Below are 25,410 nucleotides of genomic sequence, written 5' to 3'. Positions count from 1 at the left end.
TGGAGCTGGACACAGGAGCCAGCCAGTCACTTATGAGTACCCAACAATTTGAAAAACTATGGCCACTCAAAGCTAACAGGTCCAAACTGGAACGCATTGACATACAGTTACGGACGTACACCAGAGAGATCATCCCAGTGCTAGGCAGTGCAAACTTGGTGGTCACACACAATGGATCGGAGATCTGGATGCCACTCTGGATTGTCCCGGGGAATGGTCCCATGCTCTTGGGGAGGAGCTGGTTAGCCGAGATGAACTGCAAATGGGGGGATGTGCACGCCATTTCATCTGTAGAGCGAAGTTCATGCTCACAGGTCCTACAGAAATTCGAGTCACTATTTCAACCAGGTGTTGGGACTTTTAAGGGCACCAAAGTAGCGATACGCATCACCCCGGACGACAGACCAGTACACCACAAAGCCAGAGCCATGCCATATGTGATGCGTGAGAGAATTGAGAGTGAGTTGGACAGGCTACTAAGAGAGGGCATAATTTCGCCTGTTGAATTCAGTGATTGGGCAAGCCCCATCGTTCCTGTCCTTAAAGCGGATTAATCCTCGGTCAGGATTTGTGGCGACTACAAGGCCACCATCAACCGAGTGTCACTACAGGACCAATACCCGCTTCTGAGAGCGGAGGATCTTTTTGCCACGCTGGCAGGCGGCAAGCTGTTCACCAAGTTGGACCTCACTTCAGCCGACATGACTCAGGAACTGGCTGAAGAATCCAAACTACTGACCACCATCACTACGCACAAGGGGCTATTCGTTTACAACAGGTGTCCGTTTGGCATTCGTTCAGCGGCCGCTATCTTCCAGAGGAAGATGGAAAGCCTGCTCAAATCCATCCCTGGAACAATCGTATTCCAAGATGACATCCTAATCACTTGTCGAGACACCGGGGAACACCTCCACAACCTGGAGGAGGTGCTACGCCGACTGGACCGGGTAGGCTTGCGACTAAAAAAAGTCCAAGTGTGTGTTTTTGGCCCCAAAGGTCGAGTTTTTGGGCAGGAAGGTTGCCACAGACGGGATCCGGCCTACCGAATCCAAAACTGAAGCGATCCGTCGTGTGCCCAGGCCCGGCAACACATCGGAGTTGCGGTCATTCCTGGGACTCTTGAACTACTTCGGGAACTTTCTGCCGAACCTAAGCACATTGTTGAAGCCGCTACACGTGCTCCTGCGTAAGGTTGTGAATGGTTTTGGGACTGTCAAGAACGGGCTTTCAATCGTGCGCGGAACCTGCTTTGTTCTAACAAGCTTGACCCTGTACAACCCCTATAAGAAACTGGTTTTAACGTGATGCATCATCCTATGGGGTTGGGTGCATGTTGCAGCAGAGTAATGATGAGGGCCAACTTCAACCTGTGGCTTATGCCTCCAGATCGCTCTCCCAGGCAGAACGGGGATATGGGATGGTTGAAAAGGAAACACAGGTGTGTCTACAGGGTGAAAAAATGCACCAGTACCTTTTCGGCAGAAGATTCGAGTTAGAAACGGACCACAAGCCGTTACCATCCCTGTTGTCTGACAGCAAGGCCGTCAATGTCAATGTGTCAGCTCGCATATAGCGGTGGGCTCTCACGCTGGCTGCGTATGACTACACCATACAGCACCGGCCAGGCACCAAAAATTGCACTGACACGCTAAGCAGGCTACCACTGGCAACCACTGAGGGGGCTTCGGAACAAAGCGCAGAGATGATCATGCCTGTTGAGGCTTTCGACACCGCGGGCTCCCCCATCACAGCCCGCCAGATCAAAATCTGGACCAACAGCCATGAACTCATTGAATGGCGGTGCAGGCTAGAAGGGCCGAATGGCCTACTCCTGCACCTATTTTCTATGTTTCTATGTTTCTATGTTTCTATCCCCTCCTATCCCTGATAAAGAAATGTGTCCTGACCGGGGATTGGGCGCCCGCACACGGAGCATGCCCCGAGGAGGTCAGACCGTTTCACAGACGGATGGACGAGCTCTCCATCCAAGCCGACTGCCTGCTAGGGGCAACCAGGTAGTCAAGCCCCAGAAAGGAAGGGAAGCATTCATCAGGGAACTCCACAGCGAGCACCCAGGCATTGTGCTAATGAAGGCCATTGCCCGGTCACATGTATGGTGGCCGGGAATTGACTCAGACCTGGAACACTGGGTTCGCAGGTGCATGACGTGTGCTCAGCTGGGCAATGCCCCCAGGGAGGCCCCACTCAGCCCGTGGCCCTGGCCCACCAGGCCATGGTCACGTATTCATGTAGACTATGTGGGCCCATTCATCGGAAAAATGTTCCTGATTGTTGTCGATGCATACTCGAAATGGATCGAGTGCATCCTATTGAATTCGTGCACGACATCCATCACTGTAGAGAGTCTGCGTAAGGTCTTTGCGACCCATGGCTTGCCGGACATCCTGGTTAGTGACAATGGCCTGTGTTTCACTAACTATGAATTCCAGGAGTTTATGTCGGGTAATGGTATCAAACATGTCAGGACAGCACCGTTCAAGCTGGCTTCCAATGGCCAGGTGGAACGTGCGGTCCAAATCATAAAACAGGGCATGCTCCGGATTCAAGGACCCTCCCTTCAGTACTGCCTATCGCGCCTCCTGCTGGCCTATAGGTCCCGCCCGCATTCGCTCACGGGAGTCCCGCCCGCGGAACTACTCATGAAATGCACGCTTAAAACGCAGCTGTCCATCATTCATCCAGCCCTGTCAGACATTGTTGAAGGCAAGCACCAGTCCCAAATCGAGTGCCATGATCACAACTCAGTGGGGAGAAATCGATGACCCTGTATTTGTTCTCAATCATGGGTTGGGACCCAAGTGGCTTGAGGGTACTGTAATTGGCAAAGAGGGGAATAGGGTCATAGTGGTCAGACTTAACAATGGGCAGATATGCTGCAAACATCTGAACCAAGTAAAGAAAAGGTTCAGCATGGACACTGAGGAACCTGAGGAAGATCATGAGATGTTACCCACACCACCGCCAGTGAACAAGCAACAAGGACATTCACCAGCATGCACAGTCCCTGCGGTCAGCCCGGACGAGCCGGAATCACCACAGGGGACAGAGACGCATGCCAAGGCTCAACCACCAGAGCCCCAACTGCGGCGCTCCACGAGAGAGCGTCGACCGCCTGAAAGACTCAATCTTTGACCCAAAGACGTTGGGGGGAGGTGATGTCATGTTTGTAACCTTCACATAACTGTAACCTTTATGTAACAACACTGTACACTGTATATACCTGAGAAATGCACACCTTGACCACAGGGGGTGAACTTGTGGGAGACACTCCTCACCTGGTCATCCAGGTATATAAAGGGAGGTCCCACGCAGGATCAGCACTTCTTGGTCCTGGGAATAAAGGTGACTTTGTCTGCAGTACATGCCTCGTGTGATTCTACAGTAAGGTGTAAGGACACTACAGCTAGTTTAATGGTCAATTAATGTGCAAACATAGACATAGAAACATAGAAAATAGGTGCAGGAGTAGGCCATTCGGCACTTCTAGCCTGCACCGCCATTCAATGCGTTCATGGCTGAACATGAAACTTCAGTACCCCATTCCTGCTTTCTCGCCATACCCCTTGATCCCCCTAGTAGTAAGGACTTCATCTAACTCCTTTTTGAATATATTTAGTGAATTGGCCTCAACTACTTTCTGTGGTAGAGAATTCCACAGGTTCACCACTCTCTGGGTGAAGAAGTTTCTCCTCATCTCGGTCCTAAATGGCTTACCCCTTATCCTTAGACTGTGACCCCTGGTTCTGGACTTCCTCAACATTGGGAACATTCTTCCTGCATCTAACCTGTCTGAACCCATCAAATGCAACAACTTCATGAAAATCATGGGGGTGATAAGCACAAGATGCCATTTTCATGAAGCTAACGTCAGAGCAAATTGTCTAGCAAGTTGTGTCAATTCACGATTCCTCGCTACAAGGTGCTGGCTGATTTGTGTATTAATAATGGTGTGTCATTCAGGGGCCATTACTTTTTTTCTGCAAAATCTGGCCCTATGGGCCCAAACTTGGTGGAAGCTAAGTTCCGCCCAAAGGACCGCTGAGATCCTGACGGTATTTTGGGCGGGAGTTTCGTAAAAAAGTCCTTGAATATGGGCGGCAGCAGGCGAAAGCTCCCAATGCAATCGCCGCCGAGGATTGAGTCGGGCCCAGGGAAGGGGGAGCGCATAAAAATAAAAATTTACACGAAAAAAAAACCCTGGGAAAACCTTCAGGGAACCCCATCCACATAAATCGCTGAAAAAATTAAATAAAAGAAGTTCACTAAGCTTTTTTTTGCAGGTCTTCATACCATTAAAATTAAGGAACAGCAAATTCCAGGCTGTGAATTGGGGACCCTGACCTCCACATCAGATTCCCTAACATGTGCACCTACCACAGAATGCTCTATGCCAGCAGCATAACATTTACCTCCAGAACGTTTCAGCTTTCTTTTCTGAATATTGCAAATTAATGTTATTAATACCAATACAGTAATAAGCTTCTAAGTGGGACTAAATCTACCAATGTTATTAACCAAGGAGCTACCAGCAAGGGGCTGAATTATAAGTGCTGTTCAGAGTTTGATGTTCAGGGTAAAGTGTTATAATTTAGTGCTTCCAGAAGAGAACTCTGCGCAAATTCAGAATTCAGGCCCCAGGAGTGCAAAGCAGTGAGGCAAGTGGCCCAAAATTCAATCCTCCTGAGGGGTGAGCTGCCTGTGGAGGCACGGCAGGTGCGCAGAATATTTCGATGAGGCCTGAGGCCCCAATTCAGGCCGGCCTCGAGCCTCTCTGTTCGGGCAGGTGCTGCTCATGCGGAGGGGGGCCCAGACTAATTTCTACGCCAACATGTTTTTATGGAATTACAGATATATGATGATAATTCAGATCAGGAATGAACAAATACTAATGTTAGCATTCTTATGATTGTAGCAGCCTCCTTTTAATTTCCGTAAATTTTAAAAAATCTTCAGGTGTTCTTTGGAATCTTAATTGGCGCATTTGCCATTGGTCAGGCTTCACCAAACATTGAAGCATTCGCAAGTGCAAGAGGAGCAGCATATGTGATCTTCGGCATCACTGATCAGGTGACCTTATCATTTCATCACAGCACATATAAAGCATTGTACATTGATGAGCAATAATTGGGATAGAGAGCCTGAGGAAGATGTCACCTTTCCTTTTGACCACAGAATGGAATTAGGAGTGAGCAAACCTAATAAACCTAAAAATAAAAGTCAAGCATTAAACTTGCGTGCGCATAATTTGTGTGACCAGAAATCCAGACTGTAAACAATTATTTTGTGCATTTAAGTCCCAAGAAAGAAAGACTTGCATTTATACAGCACCTTTCATGTCTCAAAGCGCTTTACAGCCAATTAAGTACTTTTGGAATATAGTCACTGTTGTAATGTGGGAAACACGGCAACCAATTTGCGCGCAACAAGCTCCCACAAACAGTTATGTGATAATGACCAGATAATCTGTTTTTGTTACATTGATTGAGGGATAAATATTGGCCAGGACACTCCCCTGCTGTTTGAAATAATGCCATGGGATCTTTTACATCCATCTGAGAGAGCAGACGGGGCCTCGGTTTAACGTTTCATCCGAAAGGTAGCACCTCCGACAGTGCAGCACTCCCTCAGCACTGGAGTGTCAGCCTAGATTTTCATGCTCAAGTCCCTGACACTGGATGCATGAAAGTATGGTGTACTTAAAACTGCCCTATTTCCATTGGACTCCATTCCACCTGTCAGCTTCTCCGCTCGTCCGCACTTCATTTTAATCAGGAGTATGTGTGAAATGCAGGTGCTCTGCCTCTTCCAGCTCTCCTGTCTGTGAAGGATGTTTGTCTTTTATTGCATTTGATTGCAGCCCACCCCCAAACTTCACCCAGTTCCAGAAGCCCCTCTGTGTGCCCTATCCAAACTGAGGCACTTGCAGATAATGTTTGTCGGTACCAAAAAAGGTTTTGTTCTCGTGAAAAGTAAACGTCAGTCAGGCGTGCAACGGATTTATCGCTTTAGCCCCTTTCCCCGTTGCACGGAAAGCAGAGTGTGGGCACGGGGTGGGGGGAGGGGAGGGAATTGGCAGTGCATTGTTAAGCATTTAACGACATGTAAAATGAGATTACAAGCCCTGCCATTGGACCGTGAACACACACGGAAACCTCACTGCTTGTATTTCTCGATGAGTTTGCAGCCAGTAGAGTAACCAGCTGATGCCACAGCAACTGGTGCTCTGCTCACCAGCACTGTTTACAATTAAGAGCCTTAAACACGTTTAAAGTTTTTGTGAGCGAAGCAACTCAAAGAGAACCTGTTAAGTGTATTCGGCCTCAGAAGACAGAGACCAGCAAATAACATTTGCGATAATTTATTTTTTGTGGGAATGTTACAATTCACAAAAATGTATTTATTGCAAAATAATAACTCATAAATAAGGGAAGGGCAAATAATCAGCAACTACTTCGACAGAATTAGACACATACACACGGAAGGAATGAGACGGAAAGGTAATGAAAAGTTATTTAAAGGCTTCATAATCTCAAAATTGCAATAACCTAATACCTCCTTATCGTAAAATAAAAAGTTTAAAATACATATTTATTAATAATTTTTACTGTCCGTTTAGCTTTTTAGAAGTTTCTGAACCCCCAAGGAAAAAATGGTCCAACCAGTAAGAAGCCTGAGGATTGGGAGGATTTTAGAATGCAGCTGTTGTGTATCTGTAAAGCATGCACTCCCATGTTCCGCCACCAGGGAACTCATCCCCTGAAGTCCCAAGGGATCCCAGCATCCCTTGGGAGCACTGTATATAAGCCAGCGCCTAAGGCCTGTTTCTCACTCTGGAGTGTCTGAATAAAGACTGAGGTCACTGTTACTTTAACCTCCCTGTGTGTAGCCTCATCTGTGTTAGGAACACAACAACTGGCGACAAGAATACGAATCCAACGCAAAGATGCAGCAAACTGTGGGCATCCTGGAGAAGTTCTCGGAGGGTGAAGACTGGGAAGCCTATGTCGAACGGCTACACCAGTACTTTGTAGCCAACGAGCTGGACGGAGAAGGAAGCGCTGCAAAAAGGAGAGCGGTCCTCCTCACGGTCTGCGGGGCACCGACCTACAGCCTCATGAAGAATCTTCTGGCTCCGGTGGTTCGGGAGCATCTTAACCCGAGGGAGAGCGTGCTGATGGTGAGGTATCGGTTCTACACGTGCCAGCGATCTGAAGGTCAGGAAGTGGCGAGCGACATCGCCGAGCTAAAGCGACTTGCAAGACAATGTGAGTTTGATGGCTACCTGGAGCAAATGCTCAGAGACTTTTTTGTACTGGGCATTGGCCACGAGACCATCCTACGAGAACTTTTGACTGTAGAGACACCGACCCTCAGTAAGGCCATTGCGATAGCACAGGCGTTATATGTTCACCAGTGATAACACCAAACAAATCTCTCCACACAAGTGCTAGCAATGTTCATAAATTAACTGGAACTGTGTTTGCGAGCAGAAATGTACAGGGCAGAAGCCACGAGTCTGCAACTGCCAGCAGGCCTCAGGTGACCCAGATGACTCAGAGTCCCCAACAAAGGATGAATGCAAGGCAACTCACACCTTGTTGGCGTTGTGGAGGCTTCCATTCAGCCTATTCATGCCGCTTCAAAGGGTATTTTTGCAAGAGCTGTGGAACAATGGGGCACCTCCAACGAGCAGCAAGCTCTGCAAAACCTGCTAACCACCACGTGGCAGAGGAAGATCGGTCCATGGTGGATCAAAGCAATTTCGAGCCTCAGAGAGAAGGCAGATGCTGAAGTACATGGGTGCACACATTTTAAACGAAATGTCCACCTATAATGCTAAATGTAAAATTGAATGGCTTAGCCGTAGCCATGGAACTGGACACTGGCGCTAGCCAATCCATCATGAGTAAAAAGATGTTTGAGAGACTGTGGTGCAACAAGGCACTCAGACCAGCCCTGAGCCCCATCCACACGAAACTGAGAACGTACACCAAAGAGGTTATCACTGTCCTGGGCAGCACCATGGTCAAGGTCACCTACGAGGGCACGGTGCACGAACTGCCACTCTGGGTTGTCCCGGGCGATGGCCCCACACTGCTTGGAAGGAGCTGGCTAGGCAAAATCCGCTGGAACTGGGATGACATCCGAGCGCTATCACATGTCGATGAGGCCTCATGCACCCAGGTTCTTAACAAATTTCCTTCCCTTTTTGAGCCAGGCATTGGAAACTTTTCTGGGGCGGAGGTGCGGATCTACTTGGTCCCAGAGGCACGACCCATTCACCACAAGGCGCGAGCGGTACCTCACATGATGAGGGAGAGAGTGGAAATCGAGCTGGACAGGCTGCAACGTGAAGGCATCATCTCCCCAGTGGAATTCAGCAAGTGGGCCAGCCCGATTGTTCCAGTACTCAAAAGTGATGGCACGGTCAGGATTTGCAGCGATTATAAAGCAACTATTAATCGTGTCTCACTACAGGACCAATATCCGCTACCTAAGGCAGGCGACCTATTTGCGACGCTGGCAGCAGGCAAGACGTTCACCAAGCTGGACCTGACTTCGGCCTACATGATGTAGGAGCTGGAGGAGTCTTCGAAGGGCCTCACCTGCATCAACACTCACAAGGGACTGTTCATCTACAACAGATGCCCGTTTGGAATTCGGTCGGTTGCAGCGATCTTCCATAGAAACATGGGGAGCCTACTCAAGTCGGTACCACACATGGTGGTCTTTCAGGACGACATATTGGTCACGGGTCGGGACACCACCGAGCACCTACAAAACCTGGAGGAGGTCCTCCAGCGACTGGATCGCGTAGGGCTGCGGCTGAAGAGGTCGAAATGAGTCTTCATGGCAACAGAAGTGGAGATTTTTGGGAGAAAGATCGCAGCGGACGGCATTCGGCCCACAGACGCCAATGCAGAGGCTATCAGGAACGTGCCCAGGCCACAGAACGTCTCGGAGCTGCGGTCGTTCCTGGGACTCCTCAACTATTTTGGTAACTTCCTACCGGGTTTAAGCAGCCTTTTAGAGCCCCTACATGTGTTATTGTGCAAAGGTGAGAACTGGGTATGGGGAAAAAACCAAGTAATTGCTTTTGAGAAAGCCAGAAACATTTTATGCTCCAACAAGCTGCTTGTATTGTATAACCCATGAAAAAGACTTGTGCTAGCATGTGACGCGTTGTCATACGGAGTCGGGTGTATTTTAAAACAAGCTAACGTTGTGGGGAAGTTGCAACCTGTCACCTATGCCTCCAGGAGCTTGTTTAAGGCTGAGAGGGCCTACAGCATGATTGAGAAAGAGGCATTAGTGTGTGTGTTCGGGGTAAAGAAAATGCATCAGTACCTGTTTGGCCACAAATTTGAGCTGGAAACCGATCACAAGCTCTCCACATCCCTGTTCACTGAAAACAAGGGGATAAATACTAATGCCTCAGCCCGCATATAAAGGTGGGCACTCGCACTATCAGCATATGACTATACCATCCGCCACAGGCCAGGCACCGAGAACTGTGCGGATGCTCTCAGTCGGCTACCATTGCCCACCACGGGGGTGGAAATGGCGCAGCCGGCAAACTTGTTAATGGTGGCACAGCCCGCAGACTTGTTGATGGTCATGGAAGCGTTTGAAAATGATAAATCACCTGTCACGGCCCGCCAGATTAGGACTTGGACCAGCCAAGATCCTCTGCTGTCCTGCATGGGAGCTGGGCCAGCATCCCCGTTGAAATGTAAGAGCCAATCAAGCCGTTCCAGCGGCGAAAGGACGAGCTGTCCATTCAGGCAGACTGTCTGTTGTGGGGTAACCACGTAGTGCTACCAAAAAAGGGCAGGAAGACGTTCATCTCAGATCTCCACAGCACACACCCGGGTATAGTAATGATGAAAGCGATAGCCAGATCCCACGTGTGGTAGCCCGGTATCGACTCTGACTTAGAGTCCTGTGTACGGAAATGCAGCGTGTGTGCTCAGTTGAGCAACGCGCCCAGAGAGGCACCACTAAGTTTGTGGTCCTGGCCCTCCAGACCATGGTCAAGGATCCATGTCGACTATGCGGGCCTGTTTCTCGGTAAAATGCTCCTGGTGGTGGTGGATGCTTTTTCAAAATGGATTGAATGTGAAATAATGTCGGGAAGCACCGCCACCAGTGAAAGCCTGAGGGCCATGTTTGCCACCCACGGCCTGCCTGACATACTGGTCAGTGACAACGGGCCATGTTTCACCAGTGCCGAATTTAAAGAATTCATGACCTGCAATGGGATCAAACATGTCACCTCAGCCCCGTTTAAACCAGCCTCCAATGGGCAGGCAGAGCGGGCAGTACAAACAATCAAACAGAGCCTTAAACGAGTCACAGAAGGCTCACTCCAAACCTGCCTGCCCTGAGTACTGCTCAGCTACCACACAAAACCCCACTCGCTCACAGGGGTGGCCCCAGCTGAGCTACTCATGAAAAGGACACTTAAAACCAGACACTCGCTGGTTCATCCCAACCTGCATGATCATGTAAGAGCAGGCGGCAGCAACAAAATGTAAACGATGGTTGTGTCACTATGTCACGGGAAATTGATCTGAATGACCCTGTGTATGTGCTAAACTATGGACATGGTCCCAAGTGGATCGCGGGCACGGTGATAGCTAAAGAAGGGAGTAGGGTGTTTGTAGTCAAACTAGACAATGGACAAATTTGCAGAAAGCACCTGGACCAAACGAGGATGCGGTTCACAGACTGCCCTGAACAACCCACAGCAGACACCACCTTTTTCGATCCCACAACACACACCTAAAGGATCAACAACACCACCCCGGACCAGGAAATCGAACCCATCACGCCCAACAGCCCAGCAAGGCCAGGTTCACCCAGCAACCCTGCAGGGCCGACAACACGCCAGCCCAGCGAGGGCACAGCCAACACACCAGAACAGACATTTGTACCGAGGCGGTCCACCATGGAAAGAAAGAATCCCGACCGCCTCACCTTGTAAATAGTTTTCACTTTGACTTTGGTGGGGGAGTGATGTTGTGTATCTGTAAAGCATGCACTCCCATGTTCCGCCACCAGGGAGCTCATCCCCTGAAGTCCCAAGGGATCCCAGCATCCCTTGGGAGCACTGTATATAAACCGGCCCCTAAGGCCTGTTACTCACTCTGGAGTGTCTGACTAAAGACTGAGGTCACTGTTACTTTAACCTCCCTGTGTGCAGCCTCATCTGTGTTTGGAACACAATAAAGGGGATATAGACAGGGTCAGTGAATGGGCAAGATCATGGTAAATGGAATATGGGGCCCAAGTTTCCACATGATTCGCGCCTGATTTTTAGGAGCAACTAGTGGAGAACGGACTATTTTAGAAATCGCAATTCTCCACATTTTTTTTTTCTGCAGTTCTAGTCAGGTGGAACAGTTCTAGTTTAGGGAGGGAGAGAGGGGGGGTGAGGAGAGAGAGCGGGGGGGGTCGGGGAACAGGAGCGCGGGTCGGGTCAGTCGGGGGGGGGAGCGGGTCTCGGGTCGGAGCGGGCGGGGGGAGCGGGTGTCTGGTCTCGGGTCGGCGGCGGGGGGGGAGCGGGTGTCTGGTCGGCGGGTTGGGGGGAGCGGGTGTCGGGTCGGGGTGGGGGGGGGGGGGGAGCGAGTGTCGGGTCTGGTCGGGGGGGAGCAGGAGCTGGCCGTGGGAGGAGCCTCATTGACGCAGCCCCAGTGAGGCCATTCAGCCAGGGCTAGGGGCTGCGTGCTTCGGGCCCCTCCCACACAGTTCGGCGCCTGGAGCTACTGCACTTGCGTGCCGACTGTAGCGCGCACGTGCAGAGGTCCCGGCCCTGTTTTCAGCGCCGGGACCTGGCTCCGCCCCCCACACAGCTCGTGCTGGCTGTGCCTCGGGCCAGAAGACCTGTAAGTACGTGGAGAATACCGAGGATTTTTTTAGGCGCCGTTTTAGGCATGAAAAACGGGCGCCCAGCTCGGAGGGGCGCCGGTTTTTTTTCTTGTGGAAACTTGGGCCCATGATGTGGAGAAATGTGAAGTTATCCACTTTGGTAAGAAAATAGACAAGTAGAGTATTTTTTAAATGGTGAAAGATTGGGAAATGTTGGTGTTTGGAGGGACCTGGGTCTCCTTGTACACAAGTCAATGAAAATTAAAATGCAGGTGCAGCAAGCAGTTAAGAAAGCAAATGATATGTTGGCCTTTATTACAAGTGGATTTGAGTATAAGAGTAAAGACATCTTATTGCAATTATATTGGGTGCTGGTGAGACCACACCTGGAGTATTGTACAGGTTGAGTGTCCGAAATCTGGAAACCTCACGGCCGAGGCCGTTCCGGATTCCGGGTTTTTCCGGATTTTGGAACGTCTTTGCCTGGGCCGAGGTAGGTGGGGTCGGGCAGCGAAGGTAAGGGGGCAAGGTTGGCCCACCTAAGTAAGGGGGGGGGAGAATGGGGGGAGCCAGGTACGGGGCGAAGTCAGGCCAGGGCGAGGTCGGGCCGCGGAGGGCCAGGGCAAGGTCGGACCACCGAGGGTAGGGGCGAGGTCGGGCCGCCGAGGGTGGGGGCGAGGTCGGGCCGCCGAGGGCCGGGGCGAGGTCGGCCCGCCGAGGGCCAGGGCGAGGTTGGGCTGCTGAGGGCGGGGGCGAGGTCGGGCTGCCGAGGGCGGGGGCGAGGGTAGGGCCACCGAGGGCTGGGGCCGGGGCGAGGATGGGCCGCTGAGGGCCAGGGCGAGATCGGGCTGCCGGAGGTCGGGGCGAGGTAGGGCCGCCGAGGGTAGGGCCGCCGAGGGCCGGTGCGAGGGTAGGGCCACCAAGGGCTGGGGCCGGGGCGAGGTTGGGCCGCCGAGGGCCGGAGCAAGGGCGGGCCACCGGAGGTCGGGGCGAGGGCGGGCCGCTGAGGGCCGGGGCAAGGTAAGGCCACCGAGGTGGCGAGGAGAGATCGGGCCGCCGAGGGTCGGGCCGGGGAGAGGTTGTTGGGGGAGTCTGGATTTCGGAACATTTTCCAGTTTTCGGACGACCCCGCCATGGATCGGCCCGGTGTCCGGATTCCGGAACATTCCGAATTTTGGAACTCCGGATTTCGGATGCTCGGCCTGTATACAGTTTTGGTTTCCTTACCTAAGGAAGGATATACTTGCCATAGAGGGAGTGCAACGAAGGTTCACCAGATTGTTTCCTGGGATGGGGGGATTGTCCTATGAGGAGAGATTGAGTAGACTCGGCCTATATTCTCTAGAGTTTAGAATAATGAGAGGTGATCTCATTAAAACATGCAACAGGATTTGACAGGTTTGATGCAGGGAGGATGTTTCCCCTGGCTGGGGAGTCTAGAACCAGGGGTCACAGTCTCAGAATAAGGGGTCAGCCATTTAGGGCTGAGATGAGGAGAAACTTCTTCACTCAGCAGGTGGTGAATCTTTGGAATTCTCTACCCCAGAGTGCTGTGGAGGCTCAGTCATTGAGTATATTCAAGAGAGTGATCAATAGATTTTTGAATATTAAGGGAATCAAGGGATATGGGGACAGTGCAGGAAAGTGGAGTTGAGGTAGAAGATCAGCCATGATTATATTGAATGGCAGAGCAGGCTCGAGGGGCCGAATCGCCTACTCCTGCTCCTAATTCTTATGTTCTTATTAGCAGCCATGCCTTCAATTGCCTAAGTTTCACTCCCTAAGTTCCTCCGCTGTTGACAATCCTCTTTTTTAAGCCCTTCGTTAAAACCTATCTCTTTGACCAAGCTTTTGGTTTTCCTTCCTAATCATTTCTTCCTTGGCTCAGTGTCAGGTTTCCGTTGGCACATGCCTTGCTGCCACTTGAAATATACATACAGGATAAATCTATATGATCTTGTTTAATTTTGCTAATTTTTCATTATCATAATGCAGGAACCATTAATTGATAGTTTCTCAGAAAGTGGACACAAACTTGATCAAATTAAAGGAGATGTGGAATTTCTAAATGTGCACTTCAAATACCCCTCACGTCCTGATGTTAAGGTAGGACTTATTCTAATTCTTTGGATTTAAAGATTGCAGTACTCTGTTCACCCCTTTTTTAAGAGATAAGGGTGGAAATTCATTCTGTTGCTGCCTCTGCTTGCACCCCGGAGGGCAGGCCGGCGGCCAGCTTCCAGCGCCCCGCTGGGACATTTGGAGCTGGTTTTGCAGGGGCGCAGAGCACTACCGCCCGGGAGAGTCGAGCCAGTGTGCAATGCACCCGGTTCCGACACCGTCCTTAAATTTGGATGCAGTGGGACCCGTAGCGTGCCCTAGTGGGACCACCTGGGAAAGCGGGCTGTCCGAGCTGTTCCGGCCGCACTGAGGGAAGGAGTGATTACCTGAGGTAAGTGTGATGGTTTTTTTTGCGATTTATGTTTATGTGGGGTGAGCAAGGTATTGGGAATGTTTTTCGTGTTTTTTTTGGTCAATTTCTTTTTAAGGAAAGCCTCTCTTCGGGCGCTCTGAGGCTGACTCTTTAGCTCGGGATTTTCAGTTGCTCCGCCGGCCTAGTGCCCTAAGAGAGGTGTGGAACGCTTCCCTTAGCACTCTGCTCCACACTCAGGGCCCAGCTGATGAATTTTGTGGCTACCGACGCAAACCATTTCCCGGCGCAAAATTTATCGCCCCACCGCCATTAGCGCCCTGATTAGCCTCAAACCAAATTTCCACCCCAAAGAGTTCTTACTTAAATGAACCTATTAAAAAGACTTGCATTTACATTAAATCTTACTACATCTCAGAAAAACTTCAAAGCATTTTGCATAGATTGAGCTACTGTGAAAGATCAGTGAAAATTATATAAGCATATATTAAGTGATACTTTTGTGCGCTAATAAGGTAAGGGCATCTTACCTAGATTAAGATATGAGAAAACTGCACGATGTTCACTATTTTCTCTGCATTAAAAAGCACATCACCCAGTGAATACACTCAATGATGGTGCTTTCATTAGTTTGTTAGGCACTTGTGATGGAAAATTATTTTGAAATAAATTGGAATAAGCCTCAATTCTCAGCTTTATCTGCCAGCAATTCACGATTAAACATAAAACCTGAATTTATAAAAACAACCAAGATTTAACGTACTTAATTAATTTACTAATCCATATCATTTTGAAATGAAAGACTTTAAACAGTGAACTTTACCTGCCACCTTTTATTCACAGCCATAACCTGCATCACATTAAATTAACTTCGTGCTCTATTGACCTTACGTTTGCGACTTATTTGTCTTTAGTTACATAAGGCTACAGCTAATGAGAAATCTGCAAAGTACTAAATATGCCATAGTTTTCACAACAGAAATAAAATGTTGTTACACAGAACATTAAATATTAATACCAAACAGTACCTTCTTTAATTTTACTTCTCTATTGTTTTGTTGTAGGTATTAAAAGGTCTTGACCTGAAGTTGAAAAGCGGGCAAACAATTGCTCTAGTTGGCAGCAGTGGCTGTGGGAAAAGCACTACTATCCAGCTTCTGCAGAGATTCTATGATCCTCAAGATGGAATGGTAAAGCATTTAATAACGTTCACCATGCTGTGAAAATAATGTAGCTAAAAACCAAATGGGCTTCAGCAGCAAAACTTGAGGGGTTCCAAAATTGAGGTATTCTTAGCAGGTTGAGATCCGATACATGCCGGGATAGATTTTAACTTGCAGTGAGTTTCCGACAGGAAACCGCATTGGTGAGTAAATTTCCCACTTGTCCGCAGCAGAAGGAGGTCATGGAGGTTTGAACTGCTGGACAGGACAGGCCGTGAGCCAGTATTCTTTTGTCTTATGTTTGAGGTAAGTGCAGCCGCCGTGCAGATGACCTTCTGTATGCAGAAAATGCTGTACAGTTCCTGTGTGTCCATAAGATACAGGTATAATACAGATTATACATATTATTGCTTCACTATCTGAACGTAGTACTGCCTTTCCCCGGGAAATAGAACATGCCCAAGAACGGAGGCTGATGAAGTGGGAGGGCATGACTCGAAGCAAGTGAAGGCAATGATCACAGGACTTTGAGATAATATGGGAAGAGTGAGCATACATAATACAAAAATGTTCTGGACATAGGAATTAAGGGAGCAATATCAAAATTTGTTGATGACACCAAATTGTGTGTGTGACAGATTATGACAAGGATTCTAAAAGACTGAAGGAGGGCATAGATAGGTTAGCAGGATGGGCTCTTGCAGCTCAAAGTAGAAAAAGTGAAGTGGAAATAGGAAAAGAAAATGCACCAAAGGAGTCTTTGTGTGCAATTACACAAGCCATTAAATGTGGCAGTGCAAGTAAACAAGGCAATAATCTTTGGTTTTGTTTCTGGAGGCATAAAATTAAAAAAAAGAAGGAGGTAATGTTGAAATTGTACAAGACCTTTGTTAGCCAACTGTGAGAGTATTGTGTAGAATATTGGGATCCCCATTGTAGGAAAAATACAAAAGAAATGGAAAAGTTACACATAGAGCTTTTTTCACTGAAGCTGAAAAGGTCGAGGGGTGGCTACATAGAAGTATAGAAGGTTGTGAAGCATTATGACAGGATGAATAAAGATGAATTGTTTCCGCTGGTCAGTGAGACAGTAACAAAATAGAACAAACTTAAGGCAATCACAAAAAGAATGAAAAGGGACGCTATGAATGCTTCTTTACAAGGAGGATGCTTAGATTGTGAAATTACCTGCCACAACTTGAAGCAGAATCTCCTCAGATTCGGCAGAAATCAGGGGGACATCTCCTTGGCAATTAGAAAACTTAAGTTTTTATTTATTTTGCAGGTGACATGAATAAAACATTGTACTTCACCATACCGTACTTACATTTGCATTTTTACTAAAATTAGCAGATTTTACCCCCTCCCCCCAAAGTCTGGATGAACAGGAAAACTTATGGAATTCCCTGAAACTGCCAGTAGATAAAGCCATAAAAAAGGCCAACAGTGTTTTGGGTTTTATAAATAGGGGCCTAGAATATAGGAGTAAGGAACTAATGGTAAACGTGTATAAAACATTGGTTAGAGTACTGTGAGCAATTTTGGATGCTCCATTGTGGAAAGAACAATAAAGTTACAGAGAGTATACAGCTTAGATTCATCAGGATATTGCCAGGGATAGAAACTATAGTTATGAGGAGACACTTATGACACCAGGAAGCATTGAAAGCAAAGAGGAGATTTAATATAGATGGTGTTTTTCTCGAGTGAATATATTTAAAATTGCAGTCGGCCACATCGGGGTGGGAACTGAGTGGGTAAATTCCCCGTGCCATTTTAACTGCCTCCCCACTTGCCAGGTGGAGGGAGTTAAATTTCCCCTTCTTATTGTCTAGGTAAAGGATGTAGGTCACATTTATGTAACGAACACTAGACCTAACAGTACTGGGGAAAAGTACTAGACACAGTCTGACCCTACTTATACCTGGCATGGGCCAGGTTTCGGTTAGGTGTATTGGCTATTGATTGTTGTCTTAGTATGTACAATAAGGATCCTGATTATTGTCAATTTCTGCCTCATTGTGTATTTTGATTCATCTGAGGGCTTATATGTCATTTTTGGCAACAAATTTGCTCTCCTGTGAAGTTATCGCAGCTTTTAATGGCAATAATTTTTATATACAGTACTTTAAAATCTGTGATAGCATAATTATTGGCTTAAATGTATAATATTTTCAACAGATTATGCTTGATGGACAAAATATTCGATCCTTGAATGTTAGGCATCTCAGGGAATTTATTGGGGTTGTGAGCCAGGAGCCCATCCTCTTTGCCACCACTATAGCTGAAAATATTCGCTTTGGTCATGAAGATGTCAGCATGACTGAGATTGAAGAGGCTACCAAGGAAGCTAATGCCTATGATTTCATTATGAAATTGCCAGATGTAAGTTCTGATCTTATTTTCTATTGAACTAACAGGTTTACATTATGGATAATGAGTTTCTCTAAGCGAGATTACTGTTCTGATAAGCTCATATCCATCAGGAATATGCTAGGAATAACAGGGAAAAAAGTGTGCTATCATGACAAATAACATCCTTGCCCACCTTACCAAAAACCTGTGTTCGATAAAAAGAAATATAATTCAATGGTGCTTATTACATAACAACATATTTAGTAAACTTAATATTACAAGACAAAAATCAAGTCATGTGTGATTGATCCTTAAACATTCACTCCCTCCACCATTGGTGCACCGTGGCTGCAGTGTGTACCATCTACAAGATGCCCTGCAGCAACTCACCAAGGCTTCTTCGACAGCAGCTCCCAAATCCATGATCACTGCCACCTCAAAGGATAGGGGCAGCAGGTTTGTGGGAACACCATCATCTCCAAGCTCCCCTCCAAGTCACACGCCATCCTGACTTGGAAATATATCGCAGTTCCTTCATTGTCTCTGGGTCAAAATCCTGGAACTGCCTCCTTAACAGCACTGTGGGAGTACCTTCACCACATGGACTGCAGTGGTTAAAGAAGGCAGCTCACTGCCACCTTCTCAAGGGCACTTGGGGATGGGCAATAAATGCTGGCCTTGCTAGTGATGCCCAAATCACATGACCGAATTAAAAAAAAAGGAATGTAACAGCATACAAGAAACTTCCTTCTTCTGTGCCTATGCAATTGGATATAGAAACACCAGGGTGAAATTGCCGGTCCCTTGCTGAGTGAAAATATAAAGACGCTATTATGATCCCTTATCTGAACTGGTGCCACTCATTACTTGAGTATAAAAAATTAACTATTCGGCATTGGACTTAAATGTTACTCAACAAGGCTTGGAGCCTAGAAGTTAGACTCAGATCATGCGTCATAGCATCATTGTGCAATTTCTTTTGTCATCCATTCTCGTAGACCTCGTTGACCAACGTCGCTATTTTTATTGCTCATCCCTAATTGTCCTGTGATGGTGGTGCTGGGTCTTCTTGAACTCTTTCTGCACTGCAACCTATTCTAATTCCCACGGAAATAACCTCTATCCACCAATTCTCTATCCTTCAAATAGCTTCTGTATTTCACTTGGCCACTACACCTATCTCCGAACTTGGACAACAGTTTGGCGATGCTCCATGCCGACTCCATCCCACCTACCTCAACTTTTTCCCTCCACAGGACCTCTGACTTTAACTCTGGACTCCCGACTATTGTCTCCAACCTATTCCTGGCTGGCTGTACTTAAAGTAGATAAGGCACCAGGACCAAATGGGATGCATCCTAGGATGCTGAGGGAGATAAGGGTGGAAATTGTGGAGATACTGGCCATAATCTTCCAATCCTCCTTGAATATGGGTTGGTGCCAGAGGATGGGAGAATTGCAAATGTTACACCCTTGTTCAAAAAAGGGTTTAATAATAAACCCAGCAACTCCAGACCTGTAAGTTTAACCTCAATAGTCGGGAAGCTTTTAGAAACTATAATCTGGGACAAAATTATCAGTCACTTGGACAAATGTGGATTAATTAAGGAAAGCCAGAATGGATTTGTCAAAGGCAAATCGTGTTTAACTAACTTGATTAAGTTTTTTGATGAGGTAATAGAAATGGTTGATGAGGACTATGGTATTGATGTGGTGCACATGGACTTCCAAAAGGCATTTGATAAAGCACCACATAATAGGCTTGTCAGCAAAGTTTAGCTCATTGAATAAAAGGGACAGTGGCAGCATGAATATAAAATTGACTAAGTGACAGGAAACAGAGTAATAGTGAACAGTTGTTTTTTCAGACTGGCGGAAGGTATACAGTGGTGTTCCCCGGGGTCGGTACTAGGACCACTGCTTTTCTTAATATATATTAATGACTTGGACCTGGGTGTACAGGGCATTTCAAAATTTGTAGATGACACAAAACTTGGAAGTATAGTGAACAGTGAAGAGGATAGTGATAGACTTCAGGAGGACATAAATAGGCTGGTGGAATGGGCGGACACGTGGCAGATGAAATTTAACGCAGAAAAGTGCAAAGTGATACATTTTGGTAGGAAGAACAAGGAAAGGCAATATAAGCTAAAGGGTACAATTCTAAAGAGGGTGCAGGAACAGAGAGACCTGGGGGTATATGTGCACAAATTGTTGAAGATGGCAGGACAGGTTGAGAAAGCGGTTAAAAAAGCATATGGGATCCTAGGCTTCATAAATAGAGAGATTAGAAATTTGCCGAATTTGCGACCGGGTTTTCACCCTCCGCACCGAAAACACGGTGGGCGGGATCTTCGGTGACCTTTTAGCGGCGGTGCTTTCCACGTGCCGCCGGGGAGAGGAGCGCCACAGTGCAACACCCGAAATAGCGTTTGCGATTGATATTTGGCTCTCCCCACACCCATATTCTGCGCCCAGAATGCCGACGGAAAAACCTGCGTTGCAGTCCTGTCAGCAGCGGTTAGTATGAAGACCTGCAAAAAACTTAAGTTAAAGTTTTTGATTTTTAATTCTTTTTCAGTGATTTAGTAGGTAAGGGTTTTGTAAATGTTTTTTTTGTTTCTTGCAAATTTTTTTTGTTGTTTCTTCCCCCTCCCAAGGACTCTCTCACAGCACTATCAGCCCTAGACTAAAGTTGCCAAAGTTCACAGTTTGCGCCGCAAATTCCTGTGCAACACCGGTTTGTACCACTGCGCAAATTAAAGGCTGAATATCGGGCCTGAAAATGGTAGTGAAACGAAAACAGTAATTTTGGCGTAAAAATACTGTTTTCACTGCAAGCCGAATTTTTAACCAATAAAGTACTAAAGCAAGGAATTTATGATGAACCTTTATAAAACACTGGTTCGGCCTCAACTAGAGTATAGTCCAGTTCTGGGCACCGCACTTTAGGAAGGAAATGAAGGCCTTAGAGAGGGTGCAGAAAAGATTTACAAGAATGGTTCCAGAGATGAGGGACTTCAGTTATGTGGATAGACTGGAGAAGCTGGGGTTGTTCTCCTTAGAGCAGAGAAGGTTGAGGAGATTTGATAGAGGTGTTCAAAATCATGAGGGGTCTAGACAGAGTAGATAGAGAGAAACTGTTCCCATTGGCAGAAGGGTCGAGAACCAGATGATACAAATTTAAGGTGATTGGCAGAAGAACCAAAGAAGACATGAGGGAAAACGTTTTTACACAGCAAGTAGTTAGGATCTAGAATTAACTGCATGAAAGGGTGGTGGAGACAGATTCAATTGTGGCTTTCAAAGGGGAATTGGATAAGTACCTGAAGGAAAGAGCAGGGGAATGGGACTAGCTGAAGTGCTCTTGCATGGGCTCGACTGGTCGAATGGCCTCCTTCTGTGCTGTAACTATTCTATGATTCCCTATAACTACCAGGAAACATGTATTCCAAAATTGTTACATAACCAGGTTCATGCAACTTGAGTTTTTCCATGCCCATTCACGTGCGCATTTTGGCTGCTGCTCCAGACCCAAGCTAATCACTATTCTCCCCCCTTTTATTTTCTCTCTATCCCTCCCTGAACGTTCTCTCCTGTCGTCTTGCCTCCTTCCATCTCTCCTCTCTTGGGTACTCTGCCCTCCCAAATCCCTACCCCAACCCCTCATTACTCTTCGACCTTCCTAGTCTCCTGCTACCATCCCAGGACTGACTCCCTCTTAGATAAGCCTACAGCTTCCCTCTGTGCCTTTCTTGGCATCCTCCAAAGGACCCATCGAGGCACTTGTTGCTGCCTCCTCATGAGCAGCAACCCCAACTGTCCCATCCTACTCTCTCACCGACCTACCTGCCCAGCACGCCCACTTGCTAATCTTGCCAATTGCTCCCCGTCCAACTCATCCCTCCCAGTGCTAACCCTGTGGATGCTGGCAGTGGGTCAGCCATCATCTCTGCATCCCCCTTCAGAATCTCCTTCTCTCACTTATGAACAAGGCCCTTGCCATCCATGAGCTTATCGTGGATGATTGCATCAACATTGTGATATTTTGATACACAATTAAACACATGGCTCCCGAATAAGAACATGACTTTATTGTTATTATATCAGTGGTCTACTATGTGGCTCTACAACAGACATCATGGCCCTGACGTAAACTTGGTTGAGGGATGATAACACCTTACTCCTAAGCCTCCCCGCCTGGCTATACCTTCCACCACTTTCCCCAACCAGGCATGGTGGTGGTGTGGCATTCGTCAGCAAATCACACCTTGGTCTATCTCCCTACTCCTCCGGTACTTTTTCTTCCTTTGAGCATCTCATTTATTCCACCCCTTTCACCTCTCATTTAAAATTTTCCTTCTCTAAAGCCCACCCAAGTACCTGAGAAATGTTATCACCGAGATATTTCCACTGCTTTCCTCCCTCAACCTCTGCACCTAGCAACTTCTCATCCTCTGTGATTTCAAGTTCCATCTCCATTCATCATGCTGTCTCTCCTCTGAATTCACTACCCTCCTATCCTCCCTTAATCTCTCTGTACATGTAAACTTCTCAACCCATATTCATGGCCACCCCTTCGATCTTGCCATCTCTTGTGGCCTCGCTACTCCCATTCTGTCAATTGCAGATAAGGCCATCTTTGACCACTTCCTTGTATCGCTCTTTACTCACATCCTCCTTTCCCCTGTCCCCGGCAAACCCTAATGCCTTCTCTGCTCGTCCCTGGAAAAATCTCTTGCCCAACTCACTCACAACTGCATTTACAAAATCCCAACTGTCTACCTTTTAGCCCTCCATTCACCACGACATTTCTGCAGCTACTGATCTGCTCAACCACACCCTTGCCACCACCTTTGATTCGCTAGTCCCTATTAAAACCATTAATCTCTCTCACCGTGGCCATTCCCCCGGTACAGCCCTTATCTTCGTTCCCTTAAGTCCAAGGGACGCAGAGGTGAAAGGATACGGCGGACAACTGGTTTAGCCAATTAGCACCAGATCTGACTGGACCACATAAAGCATTATCTGGTCCTGTTCTCATCCGTCAAAACTGCTCACGATTCCAGAATCATTCTGGAATGCAAAGATAAACCCCGGCTTCGATTCTCCACTCATAACTGAATTCTTAACCCCCTCTCCCAGGTCTCCTCCATCAGCACCTCCAACAGCAAGTGTGAGGAGCTCATGGACTTCTTTGTCTCTAACATTGAGGGCATCCGATCAGCTGTCTCTGCTACTTCCCTTCCTTCCCCTAGTCCACCGGGCCAAACTTTCTCTAAGGCTCCCTCTGCCCTAATCCTGAACTTGCATCTTTCTCCTGTTTCTCTCCGATCTCCCCTCATGACCTTTCCATGCTCACCTTGTCCATGAGACTCACTTCCTGCTCCCATGACCCTATTCCTACTAAACTGCTGACTGCCCAACTTCCTTTTCTCCCTCCCATGGTAGCTGACATTGTTAATGGTTCTCTCTCCTCAGAAACTGTCCCTCTCTCCTTCAAATCTGTCATGATCACTCCTTTCCTCAAAAAAAAATTCTTGACCCCTCCGTCCTTGCAAACAACCGCCCCTTCACCAACCTCCCTTTCCTATCCAAAGTTCTTGAATGTGTTGTCGCCTCCCAAATCCATGCCCATCTTTCCCAGAAGTCCATGTTTGTATCCCTCCAATCAGATTTCCACCACAATACCGAAACGGCTCTCATCAAAGGCATAAATGACAACCTTTGTGACTGCGACAAAGATATACTAACCCTCCTCATACTTCTCAACCTGTCTGCAGCCTTTGATGTGGTTGACCACTCCATCCTCCTCCAACGCCTCTCCACCGTTGTCTAGCTGGATAGGACTGCACTCGCCTGGTTCCATTATTATCTACCTAATCATAGCCAGAGAATCACCTGCAACGGCTTCTCTTCCCACTCCCGCATCATTACCTCTGGTGTCCCCCAAGGATCTATCCTTGGTCTCCTCCTTTTTCTCATCTACGCGTTGCCCCTTGGTGACATCATCCAAAAACACAGTGTCAGTTTCCAAATGTACGACAATGACACCCAGCTCTGCCTCACCACCACTTCTCTCGACTCCTCCAAGGTCTCTTAATTGTCAGACTGCTTGTTCGACATTCAATACTAGACGAAGAGAAATTTTCTCCAGTTAAATATTAGGAAGTCAAAAGCCATTATCTTCGGTCCCCGCCACAAACTCCATTCACTAACCACTGACTCTATCTCTCTCCCTAGCATCTGTCTGAGGCTGAGCTGGGCTGTTTACAACCTTGGTGTCATATATGACCCTGAAATGAGCTTTCGACCACATATCCATGCCATAACTAAGACCACTTATATCTAGCCACATATCCATGGTATAACTAAGACCGCCTATTTACACCTCATAGAAACATAGAAAATAGGTGCAGGAGTAGACCATTCGGCCCTTCGAGCCTGCACCACCATTCAATAAGATCGTGGCTGATCATTCCCTCAGTACCATTTTCCTGCTTTCTCTCCATACCCCTTGATCCCCTTAGCCGTAACGATGAAGGAACGGCGATACATGTCTAAATCAGGATAGTGTGTGACGTGAAGGGTAACTTGAAGGTGATAGATTTTCCACGTACCTACTGCCCTTGTCCTTTTAGGTGGTGGAGTTTGCAAGTTTGAGAGGTTTGCTGCTGAAATACCTTTGTCATGTTCCTGCAGTGCATCCTGTAGATAGTACACATAGCAGCCACGATATGCTGGTAATGAAGGGGGTGGATATATAGTCTAGTGGATAAGGTACCGATCAAGTAGAGTGTTTTACCCTTGATGGTGTTGAGCTTCTAGAGTACTGTTGCAGCTGCACCTATCTAGGCAAATAGAGAGTCTCCCACACTCCTGATATCACAGTGATACAGCTAAATAAATGTCAATGTGCCAGAATTTCTGTTTCCCACTTTCCCCGATCGCCCATTTTTCTCTCCATTTAAAGGTAATGACTTGGACTTGAATGGAGTTCCAGAGGCACCATGTAGCCTTCCTGTACCTCACCCAAGTAGGCATTCTTCATGCATGAGCCTATATAGCAAGTGCGGCAGGCAATTTAATTTTGGTGATCAGGGAGTGAAATTGCAGCTGAGGCCAGTACCATTTTCACACTCACCTGATGTGCACCTATCAACAGAGCAGGGATCTATTCTTCCATGGTGTTAGATGGATTCCCTCTCTGGGTGGCCATTATGGTTTAAGTACACCATCAGATTGATTGATACCAAAAGTACCTCGATTAGGATACAGTCAATCATATTGGCCTCTCTGTAGAATAGAGGAACCTGCCAGGCTTCAGTCATCTTCTGGCTGCAGGTAAATGTGGCATTGGATCTATATAGCCACATGCAATGCAATTGATGTCAAGCATATGCAAAATAAAATGCATATCAATAAGGGATTTCTCTTACGGCTTCCTAACTAACCTTAAAGTCTACTCCTCAGATAAAGCCAGGTAACTTATTCTAGGCTTATTCAATCGTTCAGCTGAATAAGATCTCCTCAAAATGATCCTTTTCCTTATCAACTGTAATTTGTTTG

General features: G+C 47.3%; 1 protein-coding gene across 1 annotated transcript in view; it reads left to right on the top strand.

The window, feature by feature from the left end:
• abcb4 (ATP-binding cassette, sub-family B (MDR/TAP), member 4) overlaps positions 1–25,410 on the top strand; it is a gene marked incomplete at its 5' end in the record, with an annotated part of 136,652 nt that overhangs the window by 47,663 nt on the left and 63,579 nt on the right. The window contains 4 exons of the mRNA XM_070880061.1: positions 4,975–5,088; positions 13,888–13,998; positions 15,388–15,513; positions 17,668–17,871. Coding sequence (XP_070736162.1) covers positions 4,975–5,088; positions 13,888–13,998; positions 15,388–15,513; positions 17,668–17,871 — 555 coding nt within the window. The remainder of the gene's footprint in view (positions 1–4,974; positions 5,089–13,887; positions 13,999–15,387; positions 15,514–17,667; positions 17,872–25,410) is intronic.

Source organism: Pristiophorus japonicus, chromosome 5 (assembly GCF_044704955.1).
Source record: "Pristiophorus japonicus isolate sPriJap1 chromosome 5, sPriJap1.hap1, whole genome shotgun sequence".
NCBI lineage: Eukaryota > Metazoa > Chordata > Chondrichthyes > Pristiophoridae > Pristiophorus > Pristiophorus japonicus.
This window is presented reverse-complemented; position numbering and strand designations above follow the sequence as displayed.